The sequence below is a fragment of the Phasianus colchicus genome, chromosome 4 (genome assembly GCF_987193195.1).
Source record: "Phasianus colchicus chromosome 4, bPhaCol1.hap1.1, whole genome shotgun sequence".
NCBI lineage: Eukaryota > Metazoa > Chordata > Aves > Galliformes > Phasianidae > Phasianus > Phasianus colchicus.
The window spans coordinates 24,747,433-24,759,485 of record NC_143439.1 but is presented as its reverse complement, the minus strand read 5'-3'; the positions used below and the strand labels follow the sequence as shown (position 1 = coordinate 24,759,485).

General features: G+C 39.8%; 1 protein-coding gene across 3 annotated transcripts in view; it reads right to left on the bottom strand.

Moving 5' to 3' along the window:
• GALNT7 (polypeptide N-acetylgalactosaminyltransferase 7) overlaps window positions 1-12,053 on the bottom strand; it is a 68,101-nt gene that overhangs the window by 21,247 nt on the left and 34,801 nt on the right. For all 3 annotated transcript variants that reach the window (XM_031607565.2, XM_031607566.2, XM_090138920.1), the window contains exon 3: window positions 1,892-2,058. In XM_031607565.2, the coding sequence (XP_031463425.1) occupies window positions 1,892-2,058 (167 nt within the window). The remainder of the gene's footprint in view (window positions 1-1,891; window positions 2,059-12,053) is intronic.

Sequence of the window (12,053 nt, the reverse complement as noted above, 5' to 3'; positions counted from 1 at the left end):
CATGTCTGCTGACTGAATTATTAAGATTATATCCCTTAGGAGAGAAGATATTTCTGCTTTATAGCGTGTGTGTATATCTAAGCCAAATTCTCAGAGGCTGTAAAGAATATAGGGGACTATTATGTACCATTCAGTATCTTTATTAGACTGAGCCAGATGTAAACAAGTTTACAATACAGGTAACTTTTCATCTCCTGTAAAAATAAACAGAAAATAATACCTGCCTACTTATGGGTATGACGTAAAAATTAGCATTCCTTAATTATCTTTAATAGCAATTTATACTCAATCCTGACTATGTGATCGGTTCAGGCATACCAGGCAGATATGCAGGCATGCCAACAGAACACAATAACTGCTGCTAGACTGAACAGGAAGAAGTGCAGTTTGCTCGATGAAAGGGACAGAACTTCAGCATGGAGCTATCTGCTGTCAGTGCCCAATGCAGCTATTACACAGAGAGAGACCAAAGAGTGTGTATTCTACTCTCCTGACCAGTTCTGACTTGCCTGTGCTCCTAAAAGCCTACCCTAGCTCCTCACTGTCATCTTAAAAGAAACTGCCATATGATATATGATATAACCATATCATATATGCTTACAGTTCCGTCAAAATAATGGATTAGCTCTGCCCTGCAAAATCAGAGCCATATAGCATCAAATGACACACAAGGGGCAAAGGTTTGAAACCATGATTTTTGCAGGGGTAGAACTATTGAAGACTTTACCTCTTTGTCACAGATTTGCATTTTCTACAAATCTATTCTACCAAAACCTAGGAGTAAAGGTACCTTTTTAGCTCACTATTACCTTGATGCCTGAAAGTTTCTCAGGTTTTATGGATTTATTCCCATAAACGTGGGGATGAGGCAGATGTACTGCTATACAAGACAAGCGACAAAGAAATCAAGTAATTTGTCTGAAAGGAGAAAGTCAGAGGCAGTAATTGATGTCTAAGCACTGTCTCAGTGACAAGAATATGCTTGCTGTATGTATAAAATGTTCTTACTTAGGCAACTACTCTGTTGCCTCAACTTCCATCAAAAAGCTAGGCAGCAATAAAATCTTGCAAAAAATGATTGCATTTTAAAAAATAAATTTCGAAGTAGAGCACTGAGTTGAAAAAAGGTGATTTCCTCTATACCAATCACCTTATAGTCATATTTTAACTCTCTGTATTTGGTCTCAATTTGTATTAGCCCTTAAGATACCTCCATAAGAGGAAAAAAAGTCAGTGTATGTTTATATTTCTAAGAATCACACAAAAGTACATACATTATCAGTATAAACTAAGGCTGTATATTACAAAGGAAGAGGAAAATCTTTGGACTTCTGAATCAATATGCAAGTCTCAAAGAAAGGCAGAATTCAACATGTGCTTAAATTCTGAGCTCCCTCACTGCCCTGAGAAATAACCACAGTGCTAAAGGATGTTAAAAATGAAAAAGATAGTGAAAATGAATTGCCTTAGATAAATTTTTGTTTTAGTTAAAAAAAAAAGAAGAAAGAATTTGGATTCCTCTACATAATAAGGGAATTAATTATTTGTAACAGGTTAAACACAAACTCCTTCAATACTCTCAAAACTGTGTTTTCACAAGAGCTGACAGAGGGACCTGTTCTCCCAGCAGCCTCCTACATACTTCTCCACAGCTGCAGGAGAGAAGTAATACAAGCCCTGTTTTTCAAGCAACTGACTGCATAGAAAGGATTGTCACCTTCATGAAAGCAGCTCACTGGGAAAGAGCTTTCCTTTGCTGAAAAGACTGAAGAATCAACTTGCTTTCCTTGTAGTCAACTCAGTCCACAGCAGGTAATAAATCAAAAGATAACTAATTTAAAAAAAATGCATTTGCCTTTTCTGCAAGCAGTGTATTAATACTCCAACATACCTTTGTTGCTGAAGTCATCGATCAGCACAATTTCTGCCAAGTATTTCCTAGGTGTTCTCTTAATGACGCTGTGAACCGTCCTCATCAGCGTGGACCACCCTTCATTATGGAAGACAATGACGACGCTGGAGGTGAGCAGGTTTTCATCATAATGCCAGTGTTTGCATCTGTGAAAAGATTTCATTGCATTGGTTTTGACATTGTGATGTACAACACCTTTCCACACGTGCATCTTTGCTGAGGGCTGTGTTTCAGACAGAAGAGAACGAGGACGTAAATTGTACTACAGTTCAAGCAGTGGCATGAGGCCTGAGCAGCAGCCCGCTTCAGAAAGCAAGGCCTTTTCCCTCCCACAAGAGAGTGGAATGGAGCTGCCAAACAACTGCTGCCTCCATGACCATGTGCAAAGGTGCGAGGCTCTGCGCATCCCTGCTGCCAGCACCATGCTGCAAGTTGCCAGAATGCCATTAAAATACCATTGTTTAGGGAAGGCTAAGCATTTGGCTCACTTACTATAAAAGACATGCTTTTTTCCTGCTTTGTTTTTGCCTGTAAAGCATTCCATTGGCTTTATGCAGACAAGAAGGGATCTTCATTACTTATATTTAAACTTTCAGGTATAACAAACATAGCTAAAAGAAAGGTCACATTTAGCTCTCCCTTCCTCTGCTCAGAATGCAGTCACATATTTCACCTGACACACAAAAGCAACAACCTTGGCCAAATCTGTGCAACTGTCCATAGTTTTAGAACACATGGCACAGTTATGTGGAAAACTCAAAGAAATAAAGAGAGAAACCAAGGCCTGAAGGGCCACTTCATTTTAGAAGTTATGGCTTATTTGAAAATGTAATGCCTATCTAAGGTTTGCTAATAAATGCTATCACATTAATAAATAGCACATTTTGAATGAAAAAAACAGTTTACATCCCTACAAATGCATTGGATGGACATTCAAGTAACAGGTTCAATTAAGCCTGTATCTGGCTGTAATATCTTTCTTACTTACTCTCATCTTTCTTATGTCTTAGAGAGTGACATTAGAAATGTGATTATTTCCTATGCCAGTTCCTACTAAGTGCTTCAGCAGAACTTTGCATCACTAAATTCCAGCTCAGTGTGCCATGAAAAGCCTTTCTGCATCTACTTGAAACATTCAACATTTCAATTTCACTATGCTTTCAGAAAAAAACATACATTCCCTTGTCCTTCCCTCCTGTAAGATTTGTGCCAAACTTTGTGCCTGTGCATTCCCTAAATAACATCATTATCTTTGAATCCTGTTCCTGCTGCTGAAGTTATAAGGCAATAGCCTATAATACAAGAACTGAAGATGAAGAAGAAGGACAAGCAAGTAAATGAATACAATAGCACTAACACCTTTTTTTTAGGCCCTTTGCATTTTTGTCCACCACAAAGTGGTGACACAAAGTGTCTGGAAGGTCTGTTTTTTTTCTTCCCCTGAAGGATTACAGATGATTTAGAAGCAAGCAATAGAAGTAATTCAGCCACACTTTTCAACGTTCATTAAATCATAGTAATCAACAATACTTCTATTTTGCAACTGTTCCCTTCCTCAGCTACATTCCCAAATGAGATTATTCAGTCTCCCTAACTACAACCAGCCCCGAAATTTCTATAGCTTGAAGTTTTCCTACTTGATAATCAGTCCCTGTTTCCAAATAATAGAATCATGGAATCATTAGGGCTAGAAAGACCACTAATATCCTCTAGTCTAACCATCAGCCCATGTCTGTGACCACTCCAGACCATTTTCCTCAGTGCCACATTCACCCTCTTCTTGAAGACCTGCAGGGACAGTGACTCCATCATCTCCCTGGGCAGCCTGCTCCAAGACCTCACCACTCTTTCTGAGAAGAAATTCATTTGTTCTATTTATTACAGAGACGTAGTGCTTTAGGTTTCAATAAGCAAAAGATGAAGGATCTTATTCTTTTTTTCCATCTTTCAGCAGGGAAAATCTCTACTAGAGAGAATCTGACTTTTCAAATATATCCATTGTATATTAAACAATTATTCTTGACAAATGGAAACACTGAAACTTCCACAGTTATATTTCTCTATATACTTAAAAAGGTCAATGCATATTCCTCATTCACCAGAAAGAAAACTAAAATTCGTCAAAACAGGCTATTCATTTTGCTCCCTGGGAGATGAAAATTACTGAATGAAATCCATCTATAACTAAGAGCTATCTGATTAGGCATTTTCTTTCTCAGTCAGGCTTGATGCAACCCCTGCAACAGCACGATCTCTAGAAGTAAACCTAAATATCTAAAAGTCTCCACCTCAATAGCTGTTATGCCTGAAGTAGCTGCAGCTAATCACATTCATAGCTACCAACACACAGGTGCTAGATGGCCTTTTTTTTTTTTTCTTTTTAAACGGATCAGGTGACTCATGTATTCCTTCCACAAATTCCTCGCAAAGATTTCAGTTGATTACAAGTTGCGGCACTTCAACCTGCAGCAGCAGCACTTAGGCTGCCAGCACCTTGTGCAGCTATTTGCAGAGATAAAAGGGCTATGCTGCCCAGGGGAGTGAAGTCAGCTGGTTCGGGGAAGATTTTCCATTGTGTGTTTAATAGCAGATTAATAACAGAATCATTTTCTGTTTTACGGATACATACTCACCTGGATTAATTTCAGTGGCACAGGTAGATTTGAATGCAGGAAAACAACATTATATATTCAAAATCAGAGTGCCAGTTTAGCGCTGTTCAAGAACTATGTAGAAAGAGAAAAATTTTGCCTCCAGTGCTGCTGACCTGCATCTTCAAACATTATGATAGAAAACTTCTTTTTTCTTTTCATCCAGTCAAAGACAGTCGTGACATTTCAGACCACCTTCAAACAAAATGAACACTCCAACAAACCAGAATCTTCCATGAGCTTTTTTCCTCTCACTTCCCATAGTAGAAAATGTAGGTAGAAAATGATCAGGAGCATAATGAGAGGCAGTAAATAATTTACCGTATTTAAAAAAACCCAAACCCATTATCACAGAATCACAGAATGGTCTGGGTTGAAAAGGACCTCAAAGATCATCTAGTTTCACCCCTCTGCCATGGGTAGGGTTGCCAACCACTAGACCAGGCTGCCCAGAGTTACATCCAGCCTGGCCTCCAGGGATGGGGCATCTACAACATCCTTGGGCAACCTGTTCCAGTGCATCACCACCCTCTGTGTGAAAAACTTCCTCCTAATATCTAACCTAAACCTCCTTTGTCTCAGTTTAAAAACATTCCCTCTTGTCCTATCACTATCGACCCTTGTAAACAGCTGTTCCCCCTCCAGTTTATATGCTCCTTTTTAAGTAGTGGATGGCCACAATGAGGTCTCCCCAGAGTCTTCTGTTCTTCAAGCTAAACAAGCCCAGCTCCCTCAACCTTTCTTCACAGGAGAGGTGCTCCAGCCCTCTGATCATCTTAGTGACCCTTTTATAAAAACTTGAATTCAGAACCACATCTGTGAGCAATTTGTATGCATTTTTTAAAATCTGTATTTAATATATTTTCAAAACATAAAGCCAGAGTTCTAGATAAGTTTTTTTTTCTGCTACATATCCAACTTAATCTCCTCAAATCTGTCAGCACATTTCACTTTTTAAATTTGAAAAATCATGTGTTGCAAAATGTGCCATTTGTAAGTCTTAAAAATGTTGCATTTATGCCTCTAAATCATGCTTTTTTCCAGAAACTTGATTTCACTTACTGGACAGTCAGCACATTGACTCATCAAGCACGCAAGCTTCTGCAGGCTGCAGTAATTTACAGCACAATCTTGTCTCCTACCTTGCACTGGGAATTAGAAGTTTACTTTAGATATTAGCAATTAATGTATATTATAATCAATGTGGCATTTCTTCCAAGAAATGTGAGCGGGCAATTATTTGAGTGACAACCTGAGAGCCTCCATTCTTGTTTGTCCAAACCCACAGAAAAGGAGCTGGGAAAACTTCTGTGAGGCAGCAGTGACATCCAGTGGTTGGCAAACCAAACACCAAGAAACCACACGTTTCATACATCTGAGGCTGAATTTTACAGTACTAGTCTATCTGTGAATTTTAAACATCAGAAAGGGAAGTAAAATGCTTACATTTCCAAGCTCATGCTTCAGTTTTAAAAGACAGGGTCAAGTAGGTATGGGCATCCAGACAAAAGCTGCTACTGAAATCAGGCACAGGGAAGGTTCAAAGCACAGAAAGCTCTGTGACAAAGAGGATTTAAATGCACTTCAGCCTCCAGTTTCATCCCCAGTGCTCTGTCCTGCCCACACACTGCAGGGTGCAGCCTCTGCTCTGCACGGTGCCCATTCAGCTGCAGCCCACAGGTCAGCCATGATAAGCTGGGAATCAAGACAGCTCACCTAGAACAAATAGTTGGAATTCTTACTGGTGGAGCTGAGGGGAGAGGTCATCGCAGCTCTCTGCGTCACTTTTGCTGACCTCCCCAGGTTCTTGTACAGGGCAAGCACAAGCAGAAGCAACACATCCGTGAAGGATTGTACACAGCTTTCCTCAGCAATGTCACAGGGAGGAGCGGGTTTTTTGCTTTCTTTCTAGAGGGAACCCATAGATGAATGGAATCAACACCTTTGGACCAGTGCACAAGTGAAAACTTCCTGCTCCCAAACAAGCACTGTATTATCAAATGAAAGCATGGGTGGACTGGTGACTGGAACAAGAAGTAACCTTTCAAAAGACACAGCAGTGATCTAATAGAAATAGGGTGAGCAATGCTTCCTCTGACCATTAGCCAATATACTAACCATGTGAATTATTTTTGCTCTCCTTCTACCCCTGCTGCAAGGAAGCAGCACCACCCTCTATTCCTTTACTTCCTCCCACCCCAGGAGGGGTGGCATGCCAGCCACAGCAGAAGACATCTCCAGGGAATGCCTCTGTACAAAAACCTACAGAGCTGGGCTGGAACACTCCTTAGCTTGAGGAAATTCCTGCTCTCACAGCTTAGTGCCCTACTTACTAACTTGCCCTTGATGTCCTGCAGAAATGATTGCTTGCCTGGTCCAAGGCCTGGATAATCCTTAGCCTCTCTGATAGCAACCAGAAGACTTGCAGATGTAGGCTGTTCACTGCTTCTCCTGAAAGAATGCTCCAGCCATGAAATAAAAAATGTAAGAAACAAATGATGACAGCACTGTGATAGTGACTTAAGAGTGAGCCCCAGTCAGACAAATAGAGGACAATTTGAGATCTTGAGCTAATTGAAATGCTTCTTATGTTGTCCTGAATTCCTCCATTCCATAGAACGCAAGCATCTCAACTCCAGAAAAAAGTAAGTGTGTGTGGCTACAACCAGTTCACCTTCCCAATACTACTGTCCTCAGGTCAGCTATCTAACTAGCACCTGTGTTTTGCAAAGGCACACCAGGACCCTGATTTCAGAGAACTGTGCTTGTGTACTTGGACCAGCAGGCAGTTGTTGCTGTCTACTGCGAGTGCCCCCAGAAAACTCCTGAGACCCTCAAGTCAGTCCCCTTTCAAGCTGAGCCCTAAATCAGTGGAATGCTGAAGGTCTCAATTTGTATTGGTAGCATTTGTATTAACAAATAATCCTAAAATTGTAATTGACAATAAAGCTTTAAACTCCAATTTGCAGGAATATAAAGCTGTTCACAATTTAAAATTGTATTTTAAGTTATATTTCATGTTGAAAAGTGTATGAGATTCATAGTAATATCAATTATCACTTACTGTTAATTGTTTGATAGCATATGCATTTTTCTCTCTGAGTGGCTTTAATGCTAGCAGAGCCTAACAAGAAGTAAGGAGCTCTGTTTCCATTTGCAGCTTCCATTTCTCATAAGATCAGTTCTTATCTTATAAGGACACAGAGGTTCAGCAGGCAGCACGCTGTTTACATAGCTTCATTCTGAATTCAGGACTGCTTGCTGTTTTAAGTCATCGATTTATTATGATTATTGCAGTAAACTGCACCACCCCCAGAAAATGGATGAGAGCTTCTTTCACGAGGCACCTTGCAACAGCTCACTCATCCATACGGCTGCCAGCACCAAGGTGCTAGCTGAGGCTCCTGCTTGAGTGCCTGCAGGTCAGAGGCAGCACTGCCTCAAGAAGACAGAAGTGAACTACACACAACCGTGCACTTCTTTGTAAGATATAACTAAGTAAATCTATTGTTCATATTCTATTTGTTACTTATTAATCATTACAGGGTATTTTTATGCATCATCCACATCAATATAAAATTGTATTAGTTAACTTACAAAACAGGAGTTATAGAGAAGTGAGCAGATGGCCCAAAAGGGACTGTTTGATCAGTTGAGGAGAGCTAGGTGGTGGTTTTTTCTTTTCTTCAGCATGCAATAGCAAAATCACTCTCACACACTTTTTAACAGCTTAGACCTACACCAAAACAGCATTTCCTATTCTGATAACAGCTATAGGTTCTGTATGATTCCATTCTGGAAGCAACCTGCAAGGCTATGTGACTGAGTTTCAATACTGGTGCCCCTGGAAGCACAAGCTGTACTTGCTATCATGCCTCTTAAAACATCACAACTCTAATTCATGACCAGGTTTGTACAGAGTGCCAACACTGGTGCTAACGGCAAAGTGAAAAGAATAAATCTTGCCGCCTTTTTAATCACAACAATCTTGCCCATAGTATCACTTTCACAATACTGAAAAAGGATAAGCAGTAAATATATCAGGGCAGGACAGTGAAGCCAGAAATAAATTCCCTTCCCTGGGGGAAGCTGCCTTACAGAGACACGGAGCCAAACCTCCCTTCCTCCCCTGAAGGCTCCTGTTTCATGTTGTGCCCATAGCTGTCCTCAGCTTGTTTTTTCTATGACATTCGACAGATCATTTTCACCTTCCAAATTAGAGCTGTACTGTTTTATGGCACTGCAGATCTGCAGCATCCCCTCAGCTCAACAGAGCATTTTCCAGTGTTTCTCAAGTCCCCCTGCAGAACAGTGGCACGCTGAGCACTACTGCAGTGAGGAGACAGACAGCAAGAGCCAACCACCAGGCAGAAGGAGGCATTTCTGCAGGTTGATTACACAAAAGCTGTTTGTTGCCCTCTACCTTCCTCTCCCCTCTGCAGCAGCCAGCACTGATTTGTCAGAAAATGCTGCTAAGAAGCTAATGCATTATGGCAATTCCCATCATTTTTTTGCTTGGATATACATTGCTTTAGGAAGTGGCAGCTTGACATATTTGCCTATGTAAAGCTCAAAAGAATTTAGATTATGCATAATTTTGGATTTATCAAGCACTGACAGGTGTTACCTAATACAATAAGCAAAAGGCTATGAAAAGCTTGGGGCTCAATCCCAAGAAAATACTTCATTCCTACCATACCAGACATCAAACCTCAAAGTTCCTGTCCAGTCTCAGATGGGCTGAATTACAATTTATTTTACATCAGTTAATTTAAAAGCTCTTAGATAGTACATTTCTAATTAGCAGGAACAAGATAGAGCATAAGTAGTTCAATTATCTTTTAGCTTTGCATTCAGATTACCATTCATTTGACAAAATGCTTCCTCCATTTGGCTCAACTATTTTTCGGTTGAAACTTAGAATCTGAAATGCTGGCAGCTGACATTAAAGAAAGACAGGATCCATCTTCACTCTAGTTTTCACTTTTAGGACCTGAACCATTTAAATAAAAATAAGGATTTTCTGAAAGTATAGAGCCTAAAATCCAAACCTTTCCTGACCACAAGGAGATGCTGACAGTACATTCCTCATTACTCTTTAAATACTTTTTCTTTCAGGAGCCTTGTCAGGAGTGAGGCAGCTGGTGGCCCACCGGGCACAAGCTGGGCTTCTCCACTTTGTTTGACCACTGTGATGCACTTGCCTCAGCCCCAGCACTCAGTAAAGGTTGTTGGACATGCTGTTAAAGTGGTCTTCTTGGTTGCAAACAGGTACAGTGTACCACCGATTGTTGTGAAGGCACTACGAAATGAAACCAAGTCCCTAATGCTCCATTTCCAATGATGCTGATACCAACAGTAATTACTGAAAGCTTATTTCGTATAATAGTATCAAGTATGTAATTTGCACAGTGCTATAATGAAGCTACTAATCAAATTCCTGAAGAAAGCAGGCTTCACTGTAGAGCTTTTCTATTCCATCTCCTTAGCTATGAAAAGATTCACCTGACAGCTAAATATTGTAAAAGAAAATAGTAAACTTCTATTTTTCGCACAGAGTAAAAAGATCACCTAATTCTGATGAGCAGCAAGGATTCATCTACCTCATCTCATGTCTTCAGTGTTGTTTATAACTGAAGATTTTGATATTTTTTAAACTCAAGTCAGCACTAAGAATTTGCGGTAGCATTTGGTATTTTCAATAGCACTTGGACCAGCTAAAGCATCCAAGATACCACCATCAAACTTTGATAAGAAAAATACTAAGTTTTGCTTTGGTTCGCTAAAACATAGCTCTGTATATGTAGATATCCATAAGTAAACTCAGAAGTCTTTATATTTGGCACAAATTCCCTCCTGTATGTGTACTAAAAATAACAATAAAAATATAGAATGAACGTCTTTCAAAACTTCATTTATGATTTTATAAACAAGCCAATCCTTGTTCGCTTTTGAACAAAAAACTGTACTACAGAATGTTGCGAGATGCAGAAACAGTTGTTGAAAAATACATTTCTGCACAAAAGAAACATTGTATTCACACAAGGAAGAGTTACTTTTTCAGGTTTTTCTACAAAAGCTTATCAGCAATTCTGCTTAAAGTAAAATGGTGATCCAAACAACAGATCCAATTATTCAAGTATGAGTTTTAATGGCAGCTATGTCATTAAAAAGGAAAATGAAAAAAAAAAAAAAAAAACAAAACCAGATAATCCAAGAAAGGAAAAAACACTTAAAAATATTTATTTTGTCACAGCAAGACTGACAGATTGTGTGGGTAATGCACTTGAGATTCCGGCTTATGCTGGTGAACAGACAGCAGTTATCTACTGTAATACTGAAATAAAAAATCAGGAAGAGATTAATTTGTCTCATGTCAGAAACGTTCATAAAGAGTCATAATGCTTCCTCCTGCAGTCAAACTACTCAAGGTACAATTCCTACAATGCCTGTTAAAAAAGGCTGTCAAAAACAGCCAAGCACAAATGGAGTCGTTTGAATGTGGTGCTCGGAGATATGATTTAGCAGAGGGTTGTCAGAGTTAGGGTACTATGCTTAGGCTGAGGTTGGACTTGATGATCCTTGAGGCCCCTTCCAACCTGAGTAATTCTATGGTTCTATGATTCTATGACTAAAACCCTCTGGGTCAGAAAGAATGATCTGCAAGCAAGTCTTCGATGGGTGGGATAACAACATATCAAATCTGAGCAAAGAATGTTAAACATTCACCCTTACTTACAGACAACACAGTTAATTACCCAGCAGAAATCTGACCAGCACTGTGAATATCCTTGGCTTTAGGGCTCCACAGTAACCAAAATCAGTTAACAGGACAAATAGGGAGTTTCAAACAGCTCCACTTACAGTGGACTTAATGAGTGTTTCTCCACCTAAATTTCAAACCGAAGCACAATGAGTGTGACTTCAGACTGCCAAAATACACCAATATGGATGGCGATTTTCCATTATGAAAACAGACTTGATAAAGAAAACCCTGCATTGCTTCTTAGCGCTTTTGAGAGAAAAAAAACTGCCAAGAGAGACTACTGCAATTCATGCACTGTAGATATGTATTTTTTGCAGCAATACGAAATGCAGGTTCTTTGGAACAACTAGCATTGTTTTGGTCTTGTATAACCAGGGGCAGCTTTTGTAATGAGCCATGTGACATACAGCCTCTTCTCAGAGCTCCACATTCGTACACATCTACTCTCTGGACAGAAGCGTTGATTTCTCAGCTTTTTTGATTCTCTTTCACAAGGAAGTCACTACTTAAGTGTTCCCTAACATCTGCCAAGAAAAGCTCATGATTTCAGGTGTTACAATTTGGCCAAATGGCCATTTCCAAATACACAAGGAAGAAAGTGCCTGAGAACAGCTGGTGTGGTTCAACCAATGGCACATCATTATGCCTGACTGTAAAAAGCTCCTAGCTTCAATTAAATGCTTCCTCCCTCAGCTTTAGTAGCAACTAGCTACTAAAGACAGCC